Source organism: Halyomorpha halys, unplaced genomic scaffold (assembly GCF_000696795.3).
Source record: "Halyomorpha halys isolate HHAL.00 unplaced genomic scaffold, Hhal_1.1 Scaffold800.1, whole genome shotgun sequence".
NCBI lineage: Eukaryota > Metazoa > Arthropoda > Insecta > Hemiptera > Pentatomidae > Halyomorpha > Halyomorpha halys.
The window spans coordinates 23,645-48,123 of record NW_027109163.1 but is presented as its reverse complement, the minus strand read 5'-3'; the positions used below and the strand labels follow the sequence as shown (position 1 = coordinate 48,123).

Genomic DNA, 24,479 nt, shown 5'->3' with positions numbered 1-24,479 from the left:
TCTAGATCAGTCCGAAAATTTTTCCAGTTTACCTGCCCTGTAACCATTGAAGGGGGAGAGGGTCTAGGAATAGGATTTGAATGGATGTGAAGTAGAATCGGGCAATGATCTGAAGAGAGGTCATCTGAAGATTGAATTCTGGATTGTGAGGTGGGTATTTGGGAAGTAACAAATATATCAGGGATATCGGGACGTTTTTTAAGGGATGTAGGCCAATAAGTAGGATTTTTAGGAGAGAGGCTGGAGTAACTATTGGATGTTGTGACTCGGGAATAGTCCTACCACGAGTATTGGACGTTCTGCATTTCCACCGTTGATCTTTGGCTTTGTAATCTCCTCCAGCAATAAATCGCGGACCAAGGGACCGGTATAAGGAGTTAAGATGGCTATAGGAAAGGGAATTACCTGGAGAACAATATACAGCTGAAAGTGTAACGTTAAACGGGCGAGAGGATTAGCTGACGGATGTTGATTGAATAATATCAGACGGAATGGGAGGAATAAGGGAGTGAGGTAAAGATTTATGAATAAGGATACAAAACCCTGCGTGGGATGTGTTGTCAGGGTGATCTGTTATACATGTAATGTAGTCGCGTTTGTAGAAGTAAGAATGCTTTGTGAAATGTGTTTCGGTCAGTAGTGCTATGTCGATGAAATGTTCATGGAGGAATATGTCAAGTTCGTCTCGGTGGTTATGTTGTCCATTTGCATTCCATAAAAGTATATTTAAGGTGCTTTTGTTCATCTAGGTAAATTGAACGGGATTTCATTAAGGAGTCTGGTTAGGAGTGAGACAAGAGACTTGATTGTGTCTTGAAGATCACGAAAAAAGGAGGAAAGAATAGGTGTTATTTCAGGTGCATTTTGGCTGTTTTGGTAATTGAAGGTTTGATCATGGACATGATTGTATGTTGGTCTAAGTAGGCATAGAACTCTTCTTTGGGGTTGTTGGATCGGAACCTCGGTTACTGGAGGTTCGGGGAAAAGATTGACCGAAGAGGAAGTTTGGGATAGGGGAGGAAGTTTAGGATTGACCTGTGTAGGAATTTTCAAATTTTTGGAAGGAAAGTCATTTGTAGGTGGTTTAGTCTGTGGATAGGAGCTTAGAGACTGATATAGTGAAGTCTGAGGGAGAGAAACAGAGGACTGAGGCTGAGGGTGGGATGTCAGAGGGAGGGGATGGGAAGCTTGAGGCGCCTGAACTCGACGAGTTACTTCTGGGCATTTAATAATAGGCTGTTTTTTGGAGTTGCTGGATTGTTGGAAGCGATTGTTGACAGGGTTATGATGCTGTATTTTTTAAAACTTATTTATTGATATTTACAACTGTATAAAATATATATAAGTAAATGGAATGGAACTTATATTACAATTGTATGATACAGACATGTGAAGAATTTACCCATTAGTACAACTCCAATTTCTGTATTTAATCACTTAAACAAATATTTTTGAAAAAAAAAATAATATTTTTGAGAATAAAAATATAAAGGTTACCTGATTAATGATCAAAAAAATATCTAGGAAAAAACGTATAAGTTGGTTAAAGTAGTTATAAATATATACAGAATAATTATAATTAAATGTATACAGGGTGTTTCGGTTCATCCCTCGAATATCGATAATGTTTTATTTTATTTTTTATTTTCGCTGAATCATAACAGTGGCTTTTGGTCTATATGTGATAGTTATTAATTTTCTAGCCTACCAATTCTTCTCCAGCGCCCCTTATTCTGGAATTTTCTACAACATGCGTAATTATTTTACGGATTCTGATAGTAAATCAGATTTTAAGATGTATTCATATCGGGCACTTTTTTGATCCACTGCATCTTAATGGAGTAAATTATCATAAACCTCAAACATATTTTTACGGTTTTTGATGATTTGCGTGAAAAAGGTGATGAACATCGAACCTAGAGTACAAAAATATTGTCTAATTAAGTTTTCCATAAGAATCCATCGTAATAATTAAGAGATTAATTTATTGTAGGATCATCCTAACTGGGCAAATAAAGAAAGCTCAAATTATGTTGACGGAGTTTTACGGGATATTAAATTCTAAGATGATTGTGTTCTTTAAGTTTTTTTTCCCACCGTTCATCGTAACAAAAAAATTAAACTCAGTGGTTTTTAGCAATTGATATCTTCAGAACAAATCAGATTAACAGAAAGTCCCCTAAATTAATTTTGTTAAGTCTTGTATTATTTACACATTGTGACTTAGAACATCATAATTTTTCTTTTATTTGATTATAAGTCTATTTCAAGATATTTTTTATCACATATCAATTCTAATACCAAAATTATTTCTCTGGCTTTAAGAATCATTTAAAATTTTTAAACGTATCCATTCTTCTCTTATAATTAGGCAATTACAATAAAAATTGTTAGTTTTTAAAAAGTAGTAAGGAAATACGCCCATTACCTTTCACCAGGCTCCGTAACTTGTTGCAATATTCACTCGACTCACTTTGAACCGATGACTCACTTCCAGATTAACAATTTCTAACTTCAATGAAGGAGGTCGCTCAATAACGACTGTGTCAAAAATAAATCAAATTGTTAATTTCGTCGTCAACACGTTCAAGTAAATAATTTGAATGAATAAAGCTACTTTTTGTTGAACCAAGAAGAACTTTTCTTTCAAATTCCCCATTGCAAATATTTTTTTTTTTTATCTATGGACCTGTTTTCTGTAAGTTATGACTTAGTTTCTGTAGGATTCTATTTTGCAAAAATGCTTCTAATAAATTGATACTATATTAAGTACGAAATATCGTACTCGTTACATTAAAAAATGTCGCTAATTTCAACAGTTTTTGTTTTACTCCTACTATATCGCGTTTCTTCTTTGTTTCAGATACAACATAATATTCCACAAATATAATATAACATTCATAGAGGAATTTTTAAAAAGTTTAAAGTTATGTTCAATGTGTATGTGACAGTGTAATTATTGAATAATTAAGATATGGTGTTTTATCGACATTACAACTAAATGTATAAAAACAAAGAAGGAGAAAATCGAAGCATTGATTTTTTTTAGAAGTTGCTACATATGACGTTTTTAAAAATTGAAATAAGCTAATAAAACTTGAGTGGGGTGTACATAACATTTATCTCAATGTTGCTTTCTAGGGACTCCATCAGTAATGTAATTGTAGAAAGTTGATAACAAACTTTCAGGTTATTTTTAAATGTACACCTAGCTACAATCATATTTTTAATGTTAAAAATTAAGTAAAAATAAAAAGTAACTATCCAACCCCTGAGAGGTTTCTTATGCGACAGTAGTAACAGAAATTAATTGGTACCACGTTTGACATCCAGGTTTTCCTCCAACTGGTACAAGAGCAGGGAAGAAAAAAAGACAGTTATCTCACCCCAATTTTCGATTACTTAAATGAAAACTATTTATAATTACTAGTCAAAATTGATGAGTTTGCCAAGTATAGGTAGGGGGAATAAAAAATGGCAGCTTTTTCAAAACCTTAAAAAAACACTAATTTTTCATTCGGAGCTCTATATCTTAAAAACTACAAACACTGGAAAACCTAAGAGAACATTATTTAAAGAAGAGTAAATTTGCTGAAATATTAGCCCTAAAAGAGCTATTTACGTCCAATAGTTCTCGAGATATAGCTTTTTAAAAAGCAGAATTTCTTAAAAATCTACTGAAAGATTAATTAGTTAATTTACTTTGAGAATTCTATATCTCAGAAACTATGTGACGTACAGATGTCTATTAGCACTCAAATTAAAGCTAATTTAATGGACTATAAAAAAGTTTATGACCTTTACCTTCGTAGTTTTCATATTTGCTAAAATAAATTGGTTTATAGTTGTTCGGACAATTAGTTTGATTTATGAAAAACTTCATTTCAGAAACTATTGGACATACAGATATCTTAATAGAGCCAGCGCTCAAATTAAAGCTACTTAAATTTGCTACAAAATATTTAATTATGTTTATCTTTGTAGGAGTAGTAGTTTTTATGATATTTCACAAAATAAACTCACAAAATGTCAATTTTTGGTTGTTAGTATAAAATGTTGGATATTTGAAAAAATATATCTGTAGATCCATAAGACGCACATATGTCTGCCAACATTCAAAATAAAGGAAATTTAACTTACTATAAAGTACTTTATAAGTGTCATATCTTCGTAGAGGTAATAGTTTTTATGATATTCACATATAAATATGAATTTGGCAAATGAAAATTTGTCCTAACAACTATAAATCAATTTAGTTTAGCAAATTTCATGTAAACTATTACTCCTACGAAGATAAACAAAATAAACTACATTATAGCTCATTAAACTAGCTTTCATTTAAGTGCTAATAGTCATCTGTACGTCAGATGGTTTTTGAGATATTATTTTTTTAAAATAAATTCACTAACTACTGATCTTTCAGTACGTCCCATACAACTATATTTTTATGAAATGTTGCTTTTTAAAAAGCCATATCTCGAAAACTATTTAACGTAAATAACTCTATTAGAGCTCACATTTTAGCAAATTTACTCTTCTTTAAATGGCGTTCTCTTAGGTTTTCTTGTGTTGTTCCTACTTTTTAAGATATAGAGCTCCGAATGAAAATTTCCTTTTGTTTTATCGTTTTGAAACAGTCGGCATTTTTTATTTCCCCTACCTATATTTGGCAGACTCATCAGTTTTGACTAGTAATTATACATAGTTTTCATTAAAGTAATAAAAAATTGGGGTGAGATAACTGCCTTTATTCTCCTCATGGGATCATATACTAAATCTATTGAATGATCCAACCTATTGAAGTTTCCACTTTCAGAGAAAAGAGCTGGGACCAGCTGTTATAACTATACGCCTAATGGAGCAGCATTTTCATTTGTTAACTGATCAACTAAATCAATAACTGTTTACATACAAAACCTTTGACATATAAAATAATGCATAAATAAATATGTTAAAAGAATATAAAATATGATAATAGCTTGTGAAAGACCTACTTGCTGATGACTTCTTTAAGGTAGGAAATCCCGTGGCATCTTCATTCCAGACGCCTCAAGGGGTTATTGGGAATAGATTGGGATGAAGATTTGTGAGCTAAAAAATTATAGCGAGATTGAGTGAGTAGGAGGTTTTGTAAATATCAAATTCGTGCCAAATTAGCATGTGTAATTAATGAAATATTGAGGTCTTTATGGATAATTATATGAAATAATAAAGATTATTAAGGATTTTTTGAAGGATAGGAAGCAGGAGGTGTTTAACGATTTAGTAGAACCCCGGAACTAATTTCCGTATGATCAAATCGGCATAATTTGAATTAGATATCACTGCTTAGCTTAAATATTAGCACATCTGAAAAAAAATTATTTTTATTTCACGTATTTCATGGGTCGTACCGTGGTTGCTGTGTTGACTGTTGCTTTGTACTCAAACCAACCTTATTAACTTTAGGACTGTCTGCTGGAGGATATTTGGAGAATGCGTAACTACAGTGTAACCAGTGTAAGGTACTCTTTGCAACATTTTCAATTAAAAATAAATCAATTTTTTTTTCAAACATTTGTCAGATGTGCTACTATTTAAGCAGAGTCACAATATGAGCTTATTATATTAAATTTGAAGTTTAGAGCGTTCGTCAAGTAAGGATTGGCGGATCCTAAGTAGCGAAGGGCACGCCCCTCTTAAGAAAATAAAATGGTAATTTTTGGAATTATTGTATATTATATCATAAAAAATGTTATCATTAATAGAACATGTTCATCCTATTCGGGTTCAAATCTCACATGATAACGAATAATTTTCCTAAATAGTTTGAATTATTTCATTTCAGAAATGGGATAAACGTGTTCAGTGGTCTTGGAAAATTAAATTAAAAAGCCTAATCAAACTTAGAACCTTATGTAATTTTTTAAGCACCTTCTTATGACAATTTCTGGATAGGTTTCAGCAAGTGAGTGTTGTAGTAATCGGTATCCAAGAGCAGTTCCTCCTCGTTTCGGTTTTTGTATGAGTCGCTTGTCAAGATGGAGTCCTAGATAAAGGATACTGTAGAACAGAGATGTGGTGGGCTTACAAAGAGGGTGAAATTAATATGATTGGATTTCTTTTATTTCTGCTGTTTTAACACCATTGTTCATAATATGGTTGTGATGTCTGACTGTTCTAGAAATGAACAAAAGAATTAAATTTCTTACCTGGAGATCTATTAATTCTTTAATTAACGGACATATTTTCTAAAATAGTTTACTATCCGGTGGCCTGAGAGAGATAACTGGAAATGATCGGTTAAAAAAAAAATACGGGTAGATTGAATAACTAATAGAAATCGACTTCCGGTCTATTTGGAGCAGTTATTCTCTTGTTAAAAAAAAAAATAGTTTTCTGCTAAATAACGAAGATTACTAGTTCATAAAACAAGCTCCAGCGAAGGAAAATTCAAAACTCACTTACATAGATACCGCAAATTAGTACTGAACCAGAAATCGCCCCTCCCCCAAAACCTGGGAGGTGGCAAACCACGGTCCCCTTGGTCGATGTCCTCGCCGAGGGAAGGACTTCTGGCTCTGCAGCCTGAAGTCACCCACACCCCAACACCACCAGCCGGAATGGTCCCTCCCCATTCGTTGTTAGCCCCTGGCAATCCAGCTACTTATGTATAAACCGCCTTCAGCGGACCAAGCTGTATTTTATGTATTTGCGACGGAAAGGGACATTGTGGACTAATCAAAGTAGCCTTAGCATTAGTAGGTATATTAGATTTCCCGCTGCTGGAGCTTTCTATAGTCCTAAAAGTCCAAACGTTAAGCTATTCATCATTTATTAAAGTTGACAAATGCAGTCTTATTACTCAAAGCCTTGAGTAAGACATAATAAATGGATCAATTGTTTACTTCGAAAAGAACACTAATAACACAGCAGAGTTCTGACCATAAAAAAATATAAACCTATGCATTATTTGTGCGTTTTGTCTCTTCCTTGTTGCTAACAAGACTACTCCTGCAACCTACCGGTGCAACATACTAATAACATCATCCTGACCATCTAGTTTTAAAAATGGCATGGTTTTTTTTTTTTTAAGTTTCAATTATCAAGTGTCCTCTTCAGTATTTGCAAAAATAATGCCGCATTTTTTTTTTTAAATATAAATAAAAAGAACTTATTCTCAATATGAATGTCATAATAACAATTAGCTAGGATACTGAAAATCTACCTAGATTTTTCAATACTGAGAGTTAAACAAGGAATATTATGGTTTAATTCCCTCCAAAAAAAATTCTTAGAAAAATCATTATTAATAAAACATAAGAAAATAAGATTAAAAGAACTTCAACTTATATCTTTTGTACCTATTTCTTCCTTATATTTTTCAATGAAGGGTACGAAAAAAAAAAATTAAAAGAGAGCATTAACGAACATATTTTTTATATTTCCTAGGTAATGTAGAACAATAATTTTGAGCAAATTCATAACTTCTTCAATGTTTCCTGTTGAGAGTATATATGAAGTTAAAAGCTCAGTAAAAATGGCCCCCATTGCCCCTTCCTGTGAGGTGGAAGGCCAGGAAGAGCCCCCAAAACCCCATAAACATCACCCTTTACCTCCTCTCTTCTCTTACACCCCTCTCCCTCCCCTACTATTTTTCAACTTCTGACTATTTTCTTATTATTTAATAATTATCTTTCTTCTATAACAACTAATTGTTTTATTTTATCTTCTTTGTTCAATCATTAATCGGAGGCCCCTCACCTCCAAATATTTCTTGTTAAATTCTCACAGAACAGACCCATCAAACCTCAGTAGTATCTTACCATATACCATCATGTACTAACGGTAGAAAAAGGTAGTATCTAATCAGAATTATGTAACTGTACATAATGCAACTTATTAATTCATATTCTTTTTCAAAGGGATCGGAAAAAAAAAGTAAAAATGAATAACAGCTCAAGGGAGCCTAGAATTATTGGAGACAGATTTTACAAAATACCAATGATAGTAATTAATAATATGAAGAAATATCAAATTGCATTATATCTAGTAATGCGAATAATAAATAACATTATATTATTAATCTATCATAAATTTTTAAAAGGAAGTTTGAACTGAAACCTTAAACAAAAAACCTGTTAGCCATGGGACTACAAAATCATACTTATTATACTGCTTTCCTTATAACAAGTTCACTGTGTACTATTTCATAGACTCAAAAAAAAAAAAAATTATAAAGTAAAATGCTTAGGAAATTCTCTAAATATAATGGCGGGAATAAGTTATCAATAATACTTTATCATTTATTCCCATTTCCAATTACTAGTAATTAATTTTCCCTTTTTATCTAAAATAAAAAAGTAAACCTAAAGTAACCTAACAACACAGGGCTCCTTGTAGTTAAGTGAGCTAAAAGACCAACTTTGGCTGGCTTGTAAATGTAACAGGGCCAATTCAAATCCAGCCTGGGGTGTCGACTGTGGTGGTCCCATAGAAATGAAAATTTAGCCCTCCAACCAAAGTTAGAATAGGGTCCTAACCTATAGATAATCCCAATTATGTTGGAACTGACCGGGTAGGGGTCATAAAAAAAAAAAAAAAAACCGAACACAAATAAGGACTATATTATATATGCCAACATTAATCATTGTCTACTACATACTTCCGTCTATTGAACAGTGAAAGGTAAATTTTTTAAGTAGGGCCAAATCCATTAAGGGAAGAAACATTTTAAGATCTTACACCATTGAGTTCTGCATTATGAAAAATTAAATAAGTAATACATTATATATATTTCATAGCCTCTAGGGCAGAGCTTCCCAAATGTTTTTCACTATGGCACCCTTGTTGGGCTAGAAGAAGTTTGCAACTCCCTTGTCTAGCTAAAAAGAATTTATAGCACAATTATCCTTAGAACAGTTGAGTACATAAGAAAAGAAGAAAAAACATTGCAAAGTAAATGCTGCAATGCTATATATATATATATATATACTACCACTATTTGTTTATAGGTTCATTGTAGATTGGTAGCTTGGGCACACTATAGATTCAAACAGGTACAGGTCCAGCTTATTAGTGAGTTTTAAAATTAATCATTATTGTAATATATAATCTTATAACCTCTTCAAGACTGAATTTATTGTTTAAATAAAATAAATTCTATCTAAATTAAGTCTCACACACTCTTTATTATTACTTTGAATATCCAATATTTTGACAGCCTGTCCAAACTCAGGGACAATATAAAATACAAATTCACACCCAACATCTAACAATAAAAACTTTTTTTAGATCTAACTTTTTTCCAGGCTAAACTTTTATCCTCCACAGGACACTAAAATTAGTCACATTATTTGTCACTTTTATATTCAAATTTAGAACTTTTAATTACAGATTAAGGCAATATTATATTATTATGTCTAAGATTGTCTTTGAGGATCATCAGGTTGGCCAAAAGATTGGAAATTTAAAGTAATAATAGTTTTTGAGACTTAATTTGGATACGATTTATTTTATTTAAACAATAATTATGATTGTATTAGGTGCAAAACATATATATATATGACTACTGCAGAATTAAAAAAAAATAAAAAATTTAGAAAGTAATTTTTATGTAATCGAATTCAACTCATCCAACAGACAAAAAAATTCAGCATCGAATGTCAAAAATGAAATGGTGAAATTATAACTCAATACTTATGGGAGAGGTTAGGAATCAGGATGTTACTAGAGCCTTTTTCAGAAAATCATGTCCCAGGACAAACAACATACTAAGTATTTCAACCTAAAGATTAGTTGCACCTGACCAAGAATTAAATGAGTTTGTAATCTACTCTCAGATTATATCCTGTTTCAAGATTAAAGAAAAAATAGTAAGATAAAAACCTGAGAATTTCTTTTCAATTAGATTTATTATCATTTTTACAGTCATAAAAAAGTTCTGTCCTATTCTACAATATCACAATCTATTTGAAACTACATTATCTTAATGAAATTTACAAATATAAAATACTCATATGCATTATCTCTAATCATAAAATAGATATTGAACATTCCATTACAATTTATAAAAATAAAAGTCATCTAGTATTAAATACCATGTTTGTACAATCCTTTAATAATATTGTGGGACTTACTAAAAATAAAAAAATCACGGAAACTACTTCTACATCTAAGAGTTAACTAAGTGTTATGAGCACCTAATAATGAAATTTATAAAAAAGCCTACTGGCCAATTTAATCAAAATGCATGCATATAATATAATGACCCTAATATTGAAATGATGTAATTGAAAAGATATACTTGTTTCTTAGGATTTTTTTTTTCTTCTTTAAAGGTTCATATTCAGATCAATTTCTTTCTTCAAAATAATTCAGCTAACCGAAATGTTCAGGAGTCGCCATGATCAACTGAATAATTATTTACAAGAAATGTTCATCAAAATCCTATTATAATAAGTTAAAGTATTATTTATTTTTAATTTATATAATATTTATGCTGATTTCATTGATAAAATAACTCTTACAAAATTATAAATGATTTGCTTTCCAAAAGTATAACATTTTCGTATCTGTTTTTTAATTTTTTTTATGCACTGTGAATTTAAAATCACATTCTACACCAGTAAAATAACTTTAGTCATAATTAATCAACAATAATTTCAGTCTTCAAGAAGTGCATGAAGAAAACAAGTATGATAGAAAGGTTTTCTATTCCTTTCTGGGATTAATAGCAACAAAAAGAATGGATACAAATAAGTGATCTAAAGTTAATAGAGAACAGAAGATATAACAAAAAATAAGTAATTTGTGTCTTAAGTTGAATGGAGAAAAGAACAGAAAAGATCCCAATATCTACATGGTATAATTCTGCATCAGAGCATTTTTTATTTTATTTAATAAAACAAAACAGACAATAAGACTTAAAAATGGTGGAGAAAATATAAATAAATTTATGATTTTCAATAATTAATACTAATGCACTGGAAATAATAATACAATATCATATTAAACCAGTTTTTTATAATAGTAAATACAATTTTTAGCTGTTGTTAATGAATAAACAATATTATTTTCAAAGATAATTTTATTAAAAGTATACGATATATTTGAAATTTGACAAGGCAATATAAAAATAATACAGTTTTCTAAAATTAGGATTGAACAATGCTTCCTAATTAAAATTTTATCTCATTATCGCCAGAGTATTAAGAGCAGCAAATTCATAGTACTAAAGTCTAAGAAATAGGTTATTATAACAACTGGCTTGTACAATTATTTTGATTCATGATCGTGACAATTACTAATAAAATGTTATTAATAAATTTTAGTTTTATAATTAGAAAAAAAAAACAGAAATTTTACATGTATATAATGTATAACAGTAATTAGTTAAGGCAAAAAAAATATGACTGTAATAAAATGTAATCTTTTAGTTTCAAAGTCAATACTGTGATAGCACTGATGCTAAGTAAAAAATAATCTTTATCTTATTTTAAAACCTATTTTTAAATTCTTGAAATTCACATCTTTTAATCAACAATAATTTCAATTTTACAAAGCCTATTAAGTTTATATAAAAACACAGCTATTCACAATAACAACACATTATTACATAAAACTTACCTAGATGTTTAACAAATAATGTGCCACAGGAACAAAGTGCTCACTAATAATCTTTACTTTTTTCACAAATTTCTTTATAAAAAATCGATTTCATTTTCAAAAATATTATTTGTTTTACTTAATTATAAATTATATTTATTCTTAAATCTAATCCTCCTTTTCAGATGGCTAAGCTTTGGCTTTGGCTTTAGCCTTCATTGTCACTGTTGGTACAATATCTTGAGCATTGATCTGGTCAAGACTAGCCAAGAAGTTCTCAAGAGTTTCTAGATATTCCTTCCTATGAAGATGGAAATGGCTGACGTGCCTTGATTTATCCCAGCACTTCATGTAGGTCTAGAAAAATAAAAAAAAAAGGTAAAAGAAAAGTAGAAATATTCCTAGGCTTCATCAGGGCTAAAAAGATACAAAAAACAATTAAGAACATTACAACAATAAGAAACAATAAGGTAGGAAGGAATACATAAAATAGTATTAGTATAAAATAAACTTGAATAAACAAAGATGAGAATAAAAAATTACTTAACAATGGTAAGAATAAAAATTACATAAAATATACAGTTAAAAAGTACAGCAGATGTACATATAAAAAAAAACACAACAGAAAAGTAGATGTGGGAACACAAAAATTAAACACACTAACAGACGGAAAATGACATTAAATAGTTAAAAACTATTTGTTCTTTTTTTAACGCAACCCTGACCATCTTCTTATATAAAAATAGGTATTTATTCATTTATCAATTGTCAACCATTAAAATTGTCTAGAGTTACTGTCATAAATTATAGATATAATGTATACAAAATATAGTATATAATAAATACAAATTCAGTAACTGGTTAAAAAAAAAATTTTAACATTAGAAAAATTCTGGGAAACAAACAAGTTATAAGTTCACTAAGATAAAAGGGGTGTCTCCAAACTCCCTTGTCCTTACAGAACTTCTTTGTTTCTTATGGAATGGAAGGTACTTCTGATCACTTTCATCTGTAGTGAGTCGATGTGATGGTTTGTTGATGTTTGTATTCTATCAATGTATTTGGTAAGTCTTCAACAAATACATCACAAAAGAAATCCTGAACTCAAAAGTCATAGCCTATACAATGGAAAAATTAAAGAAAAACAAATTTAAATATCAAGGTATGTCTTCCCAATGCGGAGAACCAGCTGCCATTGGAATAAATATACACTACCATAAATATGATAATTATATAAGATACAAAATTAATTGATGGAATATACTTCTGATCGAGATAATAACATTTAAATGTTAAAAATAAGACTTAGGTATACCACCAACGCATTTGTATGTACCTGTTTTAAACTATATATAAAAACTTTTGATCAAAACTGAATGTATGTAAAGGAAAATTGAAGATTTAATAAAATAGTGAATATACATTCTCAACTCCTCCCCCCCCCAAAAAAAAATTGAAAGAATATCACATTAAAGATTTTTTTTATTGGATAAGCAACAACCAGATACCTTAATGAAAGGTCATAATTGTTAGAAAAATAAATTAATTTGATCAAGTTTATATTCGTTATTGAAACTAATTATAACAGTAAAATCAGACTTACTTTCATTCCCATCGAGTCCCATGAATCTTTGCACCTAGAGACAGAGTCGAGGTTAGCAATAGGATCATTTTTTGCAATGAATACAAGAGCAGGAGCTCTAACTGGAGTTGTGTGGAACAGTTGACTAGAGCGGACATAATGTTGTGTTGCTGATTCTTGGAATGTTTTCAGGTGATAACTGCAATATTATTTAAAAAATTAGTATAATCATTAAAAATATAAAAGCAATACTTCATTATATGCAATATAGTAAGCTGTTCATAGTTTGAATTTTTATAATAAACTCCATAAAGTAAAAGTCAATTTATTATCATAACACATTTTATACAAGTTGAATTTACACCAATACAGGAGTTCCCCTTTTATGTCGTCCTTTTTTATGTCTTTTTTAAGTTAAGGCATTAACCAATTTCTGCTAGGAAACATTGCATGTCAAACCAAATTTAAAGTTACGTCACTTAAAAAAAATTAATTGTTGTCATATTAATCCATTAAAAAAATAATTTCAATGAAAAAAGCTACCAAATTGATTTACAAAAACTATAGGAAATAAAATATGAACAAAATGGAAATGTATGGGTTACTCTTTTTTTAAGAACTGAGTTTTAAATTTTAATAAAACTATATTTGCGAATTTAATTGTTAATATCAGTTGAAAAATAAATAAATATAAATTCATATTATTTAAAACCTTTCTCTTTTTTCTTTTTATGTAACAAAAATTTAAAAAAAAAACAACTTTACTTTATAATTTATTAGAAATTTAGGTTGTATTTAGTGGGGTATTAGTGAAACAACTTTTGGACAATAAATTTGCTTTTGAAAATATTATTTCCAAAATTTGACATAAATCTTCTCAGTAGTTAATTTTGCAAAAGTTCAATAAATACTAATTATGAGTATCACACACTCTCCAATTTTCAGTTTTATTTTGTATTATAACAGATTTTAAGATCAAAAATGAAATCTACACATTTTACTTTATTAATTCTCTTATAATTAATAACTCCTACTCACATGAGGTGTTTACTTAATCTGTCTTTGGTCACTGCATGAGAATTTCTCTCACGTAAATTGTTTTTCAGATCTGGGAGCTGCTAGAGGGAGGCTGTGGTTCCCATCTTCCTGGACTCTGTAGTTCACAGTCTCTCCCTTCTCTACCTCAACCCCCATCACTCTAGCATTCCTCAGTAAGCGTCCAGCCCTTCTTCCCTCACCATATACCCTTCTCATGAGACATTCTCTCACATGCAACTGATGCTGCTATGAAAATATTCAAGTTGTGAGGATTTTTCTCATGTGTGTCAAGTGTATGCAATCCATTAACATGTTATTTTCTCGAGGGAAAAATTAGCAAAACTAGGGAAATGTATGTTTGAAGAGGCAGAAACTTGTGCTATAGACAACCTGGCCCCAATTCGAAAAGTATTGGATGATTTTACAGAAAAATGCAAGCCTAATTACCAAATCAGGGAGTAAAAACTACTATCTACAAAATGTTGGAAGGATTTAGAAGCAGATGTAATTTTAGTCAATATATTGGAAATATACCCAATAAATATGGGACAAAATTTATGCCCTTGTGTACTCCTGGATGTTCTAAACGGCTAATCTTGAAGTAAATGCAAAGAAACAACCAGATGGCCCTTATAAACTTGATAAAATAGTGCGAAGTTTAGTTATGAGAATAGCAAAACCCATTTTGAACACCGGGAGAAGCCTGACAATAGATAGTTATTTTACCTCTAACCCCTTAGACAAAGAGCTACCGCAAAAGAGAACAATGTTGGTAAGGACACTACGTAAGAATAAAAAAGAAATTCCACCAGTTTTTTTTTTTTTACGAAATGGGGCCTGTGCATAGTAAAATGTTTGCCTTTTCTCAACATGGGATGATAGCTTCATACTTGCCGAAGAAGAATAAAAATGTTCTCATCCATTCAATGATGCATGACAGGAGTTATAGATACTGGAACTGAAGCATTATGCAAACCAGAACTTGTGACCTTCTACAACCTAGATAGAGGTGGGGTAAATGTTGTTGACCTTTTAAAATCATACTATAACGTATCGAGAATAAATTTTAGGGGGCCGTCAACAATTTTTTTCCACTTATATTCATAGGATGAATAAATAATCAAATAATTTATTATGCAAACAACAGCTACAAAACGGAGAGGAAAAATTACCTAAAATCACTGGTGTTAGACCTCATGAAACCTTACAAGATATGCGGTTTAAACTTTACCTCTTGACCTCTTACTATCCATAAAGAGAATAGCAGAAATAGATGACCCTGAAGCAGCAATGACTCCCACTATTATAGAGGGATTTTGTGAATTCTGTCCTAGGAGAACGAATAAAAAAACAAAAAAGAATTGCCACCAGTCCAAAAGACATGTCCTGGTCATACAGTGTTCAATTACACTGGTTGTGAAAAAGAGATATCTTCACACTGAGGTTTTTTTTTTAAAGATTTAAAGAATGTTATTTTCTTATAATATCATATATCTGTATTTTGATTCTTTTTATGACTTTATCTGTTTCTAAATATTATTTTATGTTTATTACTATTTTATAATTACGTTTGTTTTTTTAACTTTTTAAAACAAAATAATTGTTTTTATACTTTTTTTTTTTTTATTATGCTTAAATAAACCTCATCCAAATCTAATTTTGATATTTAAAAAAATGCATTCAAGAGCTCTAAATAAGAAATGTGAGAAAAAGTCTCACACACAGCCATCTGAGTAAAAATCGACCTAGCAACTGATGACGGGTTAATAGAGACTAGGAGGACCCAGGGATGGGTATCCCATTTCCAGGATCAATCGACAGTTAATACATTGTAATAAATAATTACTTCCAACAGTCAGATTTGACCTGGGGCAAGGGAAGCACATGCCTTACTCACTGAGCTATCTCACTCCTGATACCTTAACTGCAACTAAATAAATGTGTGGAATGCACATAACAATATTGTTCTGGTTGAATGTACTTTGAAAAATATAAAAGTCAATTAAGTTTCTTTTATTCTAGCTGTTTTGAAAGAGGTTAATAGTAAGAACTAGTTTTAAACAGTTCTATGTATACATTACTCAACCTTAGTCATATAATCTTAAAAATAAATGAATTAAATAAAAACTTACTCAATACTTTTTCTAACTGCTGCACGAAGAACAGCATTTTTTGGGAATATCGCATGAGGAAATCCTTTGGCAAATTCTGTTATATCTGGAGTAGAGTCCCAAATTTGTCCCTTTATCCTATCTATTATCGGTCTGTATTTTACCAGATCATTGTTCATGAGGACTAAGATTTCTCCCCACAAGTAGCCTCCAACTGAGAACCCATGCACTAACAAAGGCTGAAAACCTCTATTATCATTTAAGAAAGAGAGAGTTTCCTCAGCTATTAACTGAAAATAATAAAAAAAATAATGAATACTAATCACCTAATCACCCATTTTAAACTTACTACAGTCAAATTATTAATAAAAGAGTTATTACCTGAGTACCTTTTGTAGGCCATAATAATTGCCTCATAGATGTAGAGACTGTTAGAATATCGAATCCTTTCTTCAGATAAAGTTCTAAGTATTTATCGACATGCTTCCTTTGAGCCAACATCCATTTAAGTAATATTACCAATGGACGATTCTTTTCTAATTCAACTAGTGGGAGTTTTCCTGGTCGGTTTTTTACTACAAGAGCATCATTGCTGGTCAGTTCAAGATTTTTTGAAAGAGATTGTTGAAAAATATTTCTGTAGGCAATTTGAAAGAGAAATGCTGCATTGGCCTTCTTTACCTAAACCATAAGTTTTTGAAAGTTAGTATAATATTAAATTTAATCATGATATTTTATGTTTATATAATATAGTATTGATGTAACTTATGTAATCGTGCCAACGTTTCGGCTAGTTTCTAGCCTTCATCAGAGCTAAGAACAGAACAAGATAACAACCATTGAGTATAAAAATAAAAAAAGAATGACATAAAGTGAATAATTTTACAGAATAGAATTAATAAAACAGACCTCAGACCAAAATAGATTTCAGACCTCACAACACACTATCTAATATTTATACTAAACTAAAATACCCTATCCCTCCTCTACACCGATCACATATTGTATACCGCATCCCTTGCTCCACCCTTAATTGTAATTCTGCTTACATAGGCGAAACCAAAAATTTCTTAAAAGACCGTATCAAACAACATAAATATTCTGTTTCCTCACATAATCATTCTGCCTCAAAACTTTTGGAACATTTTGTTACTTTAAATAATTCCTTCGATTTCGACAAAACATCTATACTTGCTATAGTTCATAACCATGGCAACAGGCTCATCTCTGAAAGCCTCTATATCCAATTAGAACCTTCTTCCGTCAATTTGAAAACCGACAAGCATAACTTATCATTAACATATTCACAAATAGTTAATTTATTAAAAAGTAATTTTTATAATTTTTTCTTTTTTATTCATCTTATTTTTCCCCACTTTGTAACGTATTATTTCACTTCTTAAACTTTTTCTAACACATTTTTCGTCACCCTTTTATATACGTTTCCTCTTTTTAACTGTAGTTAAATACTCATGACACTTTGTCATCTTCCGGTACTTTGTCATCCTTGTACATATATATATTTTTAACATTTCTCAAAAACCATTTGTCGTCACGCTTTCTTCCTCTAAATATTTTCTACTTTTTACTTTCTATTTTTTACCCACTCGTAATGTTTCCTCTTAAAAACATTTAGTCGTTCTTGTAACATATTTTTTAATTCGGAGTTTGGCCGTTCTTGGCACAGAATACCACTTGGCGGTTAGATTTCAAGCTAACAGGTTTATTTTATTCTTTTTTTTTCCCCCTATCTTTATTTTACCACCACTTCTTTTCTCAATTTTCCTTACCCACGTAATAACGCACAACTAATAAGTTATGCTCGCCATATATTATTATTGTTGTTTTCAAAATATTTCTTTTGTTAAACTTTACTTATATTTTGCCCCTTTATCAATTATTATGGTTACATATATTTTCTTTCTCTCAATTTTATTTTTCTTTCCATATTTTAATTTTTAAATTATTAATAACTAATATATTCAAACTTTTTTGCATAATATAACTTCATTTTTATTTTATTTCATTAATTATGTTATTTTACCTATTTATTCAATTACCTATAAATACATTTTATTTTCCACTTCTCTCATCAATTTATTTTATTAATTCCATTCTGCAAAATTATTCACTTTATGTCATTCTTTTTTTTATTTTCTCTATTCATTGGTTGTTATCTTGTTCTGTTCTTAGCCCTGATGAAGGCTAGAAACTAGCCGAAACATTGGCACGATTGAATAAGTTACATCAACTTATTTGTGTTTTATTTTGACCACACCCTCAACCATCTTCTCCTCGTTAAAATTTTATTTATGTTTCTAAATTGAACATGTAAGATATATATTCATTTGGATTATCTAAAAAACAAATTAATTACTGCTGATGATAAAAATGTAAGATATGAAAGAAAACATCTTACATTGAAAGATTGAAGGGTTTAAAATAAGTGCAAGTAACTGACTGAAATACAGAACAAAGATTATCAAATGGTGATAGAAAAGAAATGCAACATCAATATCCATGTAGAGTACTAAAACATTAGGACAGTGAAAAAGAAAGTATATAGGAAAAAAAATTACAGTTATAAAAGAAACCACAGCTGAAGATGATGATGAATACAAAAGTATAAAACTAAGCTCAAATATGGATAAACAGATAGAAACCTCTCAATGAATATTATGAGACAAGAGTTCCAACCTTGATCTATTGCTTGAAGGGAAAAAGCGGGACACCTTGTTAATGATACAGTAGCGATGATTAAAAGATGCAGAGATCATTTTAATGTAAACATATTTAATGTTGGTTCTTTTTAGTGTTTATTCAAATAGCCAGGTAGAACAAAAATAATATGAAAAAATGTGAAGAAAAGATGCATATATCAGCTAAGAGTTAGCCAAAGTTATGTATAATGATGGAGAAATAATGAAGATATTGTAACTAGTTAGGCAAGCACCTGGGTCAAAGCAGGCTGTCAGTCATGGTAATACTTTAAAACATGAAGTTTAGCCTAAATACAACATTAATTCTACCTAATCGTTTCACAGTATATAAAGGCTGGTGAGTTAGTAAGTAGCTATGAAATGTTTAAATTTAATAATAACCCAAAGTAATAAAATAATAATTCTTTACCAAAAGAGTAGGCTGCAATAATTGTTACATTATGACTAAATATTTCAAGTTGTCGTATCTCAGAGAGATACATTGAAATAGTAATGAAAACATAAATGTGTTTACGTGTGTAAAGCTCAATTTGGCAATCTTACTTGAAGTTGTTATCAGTGGTAAAACTGTTAGTTCTAGTTTAGTAACAGTCACAGTAACAGATATAATAGCACGACGGATGGGCCTATGCTCACTTGATAAAGAGTATGCTCAATACACAATGAGAAAATGGTTGACCATTGTTGTGGGTTATAATTTCACACTTAAAAGTGGTCCAGATAGTAGTAAAAAAAAGGTACAAAAATAGCAGAAAAAATATTTATTAGTAACTGATGTTTCACCCCACTTTTCAGGAATGCATTAGGGTTGAGTCCTAATGAAGCCCTGCAAAGTATGCAAAAATTTCATGAGACCCTTATTGACATAAAAAAAATGTTGGCAGAATTATCCTTAGAGCAGTTGAATATTATGCAAAAAAAACAAGAAAAAAAAAACAATGTAAAGCATGTTGGAATGCAATGTATATTTGCTATTTTAATTTTTGTTTTGTAATATTTTGAGAAAGTGGTGTTCACTTGCAACACCCCTGGCACCCACTTTGGGAACCGCTGAATGTAGCTTCCCTAAAATAAAAGCAATGCACATCAAAATCACAAGAGAAGAAAGTAGCTTTACTAGTGGTCACTTGATATTTCAGAAGAAATCAAAACTTTACCTGCTAAGGCTAAAAACCAAAGATAAGGCTGAGAGAAAACAGACATTAGAAAAAAGTTAACAAGTCAACGTCATTTTTCGAACATGCCTCTATTTGTGTTAAGTTGTAGCAGTAGTAAACTTTTGGTATAGGTTTCTATTACAGAAAGGTAAACTGTAGCTCATTTAAAAATAATATTTAAATTTAGATTAATAAGATATGAAAGAAAATAGACATTAATGGTTAGTGATCACTGACTAATCAACACCAAACAAAAGAAATGAATGAATTATTTTATAAATCAACTTATAAACCTTACAAAAGACTATGCAATTTGGATTTATTGATTTTCCAACATCTATTTAAAAAATAAATAAATAAGGCAAATTTATGATTTATTTCATATTTATGTTACTTAATAGTAACATAAAAAAAAAATTGTTATTTCACAATCCATAGATTTACAAAATAATAATATGATAATTGTTCAATTCAACAAGTTAAGATTTTACCTAGAATAAATATAAATGTAAAAAGTAAAATAATAGTAATACATACCTCTGGATTATAACAAATATTATTGCAAGATACTTTCAACAGACCAGATGAAATAATCCTAAAAGCCATTGTCACTCCTGGTCACACTGTAAATAAATTAAAATAATAATATCCACTGAAATATTCATTTATGATGTAAATATGTTTTTATAAGTAATTGTTTCTACTCAATATAATCACATCATTCAGTTCATTATAAATCTTATTTAACTTTCATAAAATTATCACATTATTCACCAATATTATTCAACTACCATATCTGAACTGATATTTGGAATGTTTGGCAGAATTGATGGTAATTTCCAATTTCAAAAAACAAATTTATTAACATAATTTGGATCACTAATATTTAAAATGATGAACATGATTAAGTAATTGAGGCATTCAGTCCTAAAACAGGGTAACTGAAATTTATAAAAATTGAAATGTTTGACATCATCGGCTTGTTTTAAGGCTAATTTCATAATTGTTTAAATAATCTTTAGGAAATTTGTTTTCCTGAGGGAATAATGCTGACATGTTATGGTAAGTGACTTCTAATGGAAGTTAAAACAAGGTAATTAAAAAAACATTTTAACATTGTCAACATTTTCAATTAGTAAATATGTTTAACGACTGAATGCCTGAATTATTATTAAATTACACCTACACTATCATTTTATTCATCATCATTCCTTCACTATCATTTCCATAAAAACATTTTACAATGTACAATGAAGATTTTGAATCTTGCCCCTTTCTTTATGGTAGTGTAATAGAATCATACAATTAAGAAATAAATGATAAAACTGTCTAAAACCGTCTTACTAAAACTTTTTGACTAATACCGTACTTCTAAAAAATATACATAATGTGCATAGCATTCTTTAACAATGTATTACAATATTGTTTGATTAAACCTGATTTTACAATTATATTTATATAAAACTACTACTCTGTAATAAGTACAACTTGAGCTTAAGAGTTGGTTGAACTATGATCGCTCTATTCTGAACTATATTATAAGGAAATTTTATTGATTGTTTTGTATTTTATGTAAAGCAATAAATTCTTCTTACTATAATGTAGTAGTTAGTTTTGTATTCATAATACCTTGATGCATATCACTGCTTTGCTTGAATAGTGGTACATTTATAAAAAAAAAAAAAAATTATTTTATTTTGTATATGTATATATATATTTGACCATATAACTTAAAAATTGAAGAGGATGGTCAGGGTTGCAGTCAAAAAAGAACAAATAGTTTTTTAACTACTTAATGTCCAACGTTTTGCCCCACTTCGCAGGGCTTCATCAGAACTGTTCAACGCGATAGGTGATAATAGGTTAAACAGTTTAACCTATCCATTTGAATAGCCTTGATAAAGCCCTGCAAAGTGTGGCAAAACATCGGGCATTAAATAGTTAAAAAAAATATTTGGTTTTTCTTACCGCAACCCTGACCATATTTTATTTTTTATTTGACATATTCTATAGATTGTAATGTGGACTGTGGTAACTTTTTGACAAGCCTGCTAGCTTTGGGACAGTTTATAGAGGGATCACAATAAAGAAAGAAACCTTCTGTCTATGGTAATATCTTTGGAACACATTCATTTCAAAATAAAACCAAAACTTTTTTTCTTGTAAGATGTGCCACTAATGCAAAAAAGCAGCAATATGTAAATATTATTGACAAAAATAAAACAAGAATCGAATGGGAGGGGGCAATGTATTTGTTATTTTGCCCTGGAGCTGAAATTAGCTGAAGGTGTCCCTGATCATAATTAAAACTTTTTCTAAAAAATTAGGTCTATATTATAAATTATTACATTTTAACAATTGTTTTATACTTCATCAAACATATGTTTTTATCACAAATAATAAATAAAAGCAAAAGACATATGGTCAAATTATTTTATTTTGTGTATTTAAAAAAAAATAGGTTTCAATCGAATTAATGTTTACTTCATTTAATAAAATTTTAATTCCTTATGTAAGTATAAGAAAACTTCATTAGTAATATGAAGTATAAACTAAAAAATAATGTTTATTTATTGCTTATGTCTGGAAGGGTACTGTGCTACAGTCAATAGGCAGGAATTATGCAAAAGATGTGAAATTTGGACATGAAGTAAAAAAACTTCTGCTCAAAGGTGTTGACAAAATAACAAATGCTGTTTCAGTCACACTTGGTCCTAAGGTAAAATTAATAACACTGACATAGTTATTAACAATTAAAAAAAAAGTTAAGATGTGCCAAATGATTGAAATAGGGCCGGAATGTGATACTTGAAAATGCAAACCATCCAATTGTAACAAAAGATGGGGTAACAGTTGCTAAGACAATTGATTTACCAGATCGTTATGAAAATATTGGAGTTAAGATAATTCAAGGAGTAGCTGAGAATACAAACAAAAGAGCAGGAGATGGAACTACTACAGCAACGGTATTCAATATGTTATGTGCTAATATTACTATATTCGACAATTAGTCTAAAATAAAACATTATAATGTTGAAAGATAATAAATTAATCTAATTAGGTATATTCTGGGTGAGTCATTTTCTTTTATTTATTCTATTATAGAGGTTCATAACTTTCTTTTTAACCTTTTGAGCTTTTCACCATCATCGTCATGAAATATAATATCATGTGGCAGTAATATTTTCCCGATTCCTAGAATCCATACATAATATTTTGTCAGGCATTAAAAATTAAAATATTGATGAGGAATAACAACTAAATATTTTCATTGTTACAGACTCTTTATGTTAAATATACATAGTCCAAAGAAAATTCGACAATGAAGATATTTGGTAGCTAAATTATCACTCGGTTATATTTCAGTTTTTAACAAATAACAGATATGATGTATATAGTATATACATGTATATGTATATATAGGAAGTACACAAAAACAAAGAAGAGAAGAAATTATGGACATCAACAAAAGATATTGATAATTATCATTGTAATTATAATTGATAAAGTATGATACTTCATACTTCAGAGCATTCAGAGCATAACTTATATAATGATTTGTATTTTTTATTATAGATAAGTAATTAATTTAGCAGAATAATAAATCCTGATTCATAGAGCACTGAACTTTATTTTCTTCAAAATTTAATTTCTATATTTTATTTTATTTACTCTTTATTCAATGAGTTACAGACTACTATTTCTTGTGTTACAGTGAGTTGATAACATGAAACCAGTCATTCAGGTGCCATTTCTGACTACCCATTTTCCCCTTGTATTTTATATTATTTTTACTGTTTAAGAATTTACAGTAATTCTAAATGAATGTGTAATGTTTATGAAAATATATTAATTAATTTGTCAAATGACTGCATCAGACTAATGGGAAATTCCATATATTCAAGGTACTAGCTCGAGCAATAGCCAAAGAAGGATTTGAAAAGCTAACCCGAGGAGGGAACCCTAATGAAATAAGAAAAGGTAAATTATACAATATATAACTCATATAAGACATAATAAGTATATTTTAGATATATAATAATTGTATTCTTTAAACATTTTTTTTAAAGCTTTAAATAAAAAAGAAAAAAATTAACATAAACCGATTTGGAGAAAATATGTTATCCACCAATAAATAAAAAATATAAATTTTATTAAACTTGTGAAACAATCAATAATTACAAGATCTAAATCAAAACTATAGCAATGCTCAGAATTTTACACAGACCAAAAATATATATATATTGCTATGTATTGACAATTCGGGGTATTATTAAGGTGTTTC

The 24,479-nt window shown here is 29.6% G+C and overlaps 2 protein-coding genes and 1 long non-coding RNA gene across 4 annotated transcripts in view; 1 reads left to right on the top strand and 2 right to left on the bottom strand.

Annotated features, from left to right (window-relative positions):
• Positions 1–5,306, bottom strand: part of LOC106686240 (uncharacterized) — a 12,873-nt gene extending 7,567 nt beyond the window's left edge. Inside the window, exons 1-2 of the long non-coding RNA XR_001343982.2 lie at positions 4,995–5,306; positions 2,429–2,541 (exon numbers count right to left, since the gene is read on the bottom strand). This is a non-coding gene — a long non-coding RNA (uncharacterized lncRNA). The remainder of the gene's footprint in view (positions 1–2,428; positions 2,542–4,994) is intronic.
• A 4,609-nt stretch (positions 5,307–9,915) lies between these two features.
• LOC106686239 (uncharacterized) overlaps positions 9,916–24,479 on the bottom strand; it is a 24,094-nt gene continuing 9,530 nt past the window's right edge. Inside the window, exons 2-6 of the mRNA XM_014429428.3 lie at positions 20,732–20,817; positions 16,699–16,998; positions 16,339–16,607; positions 13,190–13,367; positions 9,916–11,943 (exon numbers count right to left, since the gene is read on the bottom strand). Of these exons, the coding sequence (XP_014284914.1) occupies positions 11,776–11,943; positions 13,190–13,367; positions 16,339–16,607; positions 16,699–16,998; positions 20,732–20,800 (984 nt within the window). The 5' untranslated portion in view covers positions 20,801–20,817 and the 3' untranslated portion in view covers positions 9,916–11,775. The remainder of the gene's footprint in view (positions 11,944–13,189; positions 13,368–16,338; positions 16,608–16,698; positions 16,999–20,731; positions 20,818–24,479) is intronic.
• Positions 22,587–24,479, top strand: part of LOC106686238 (heat shock protein 60A) — a gene marked incomplete at its 3' end in the record, with an annotated part of 10,572 nt that continues 8,679 nt past the window's right edge. Inside the window, 4 exon segments of one of the 2 annotated variants that reach the window (XM_067047337.1) lie at positions 22,587–22,706; positions 22,785–22,913; positions 22,987–23,160; positions 24,100–24,175. In XM_067047337.1, the coding sequence (XP_066903438.1) occupies positions 22,671–22,706; positions 22,785–22,913; positions 22,987–23,160; positions 24,100–24,175 (415 nt within the window). 2 annotated transcript variants of the gene reach the window in all.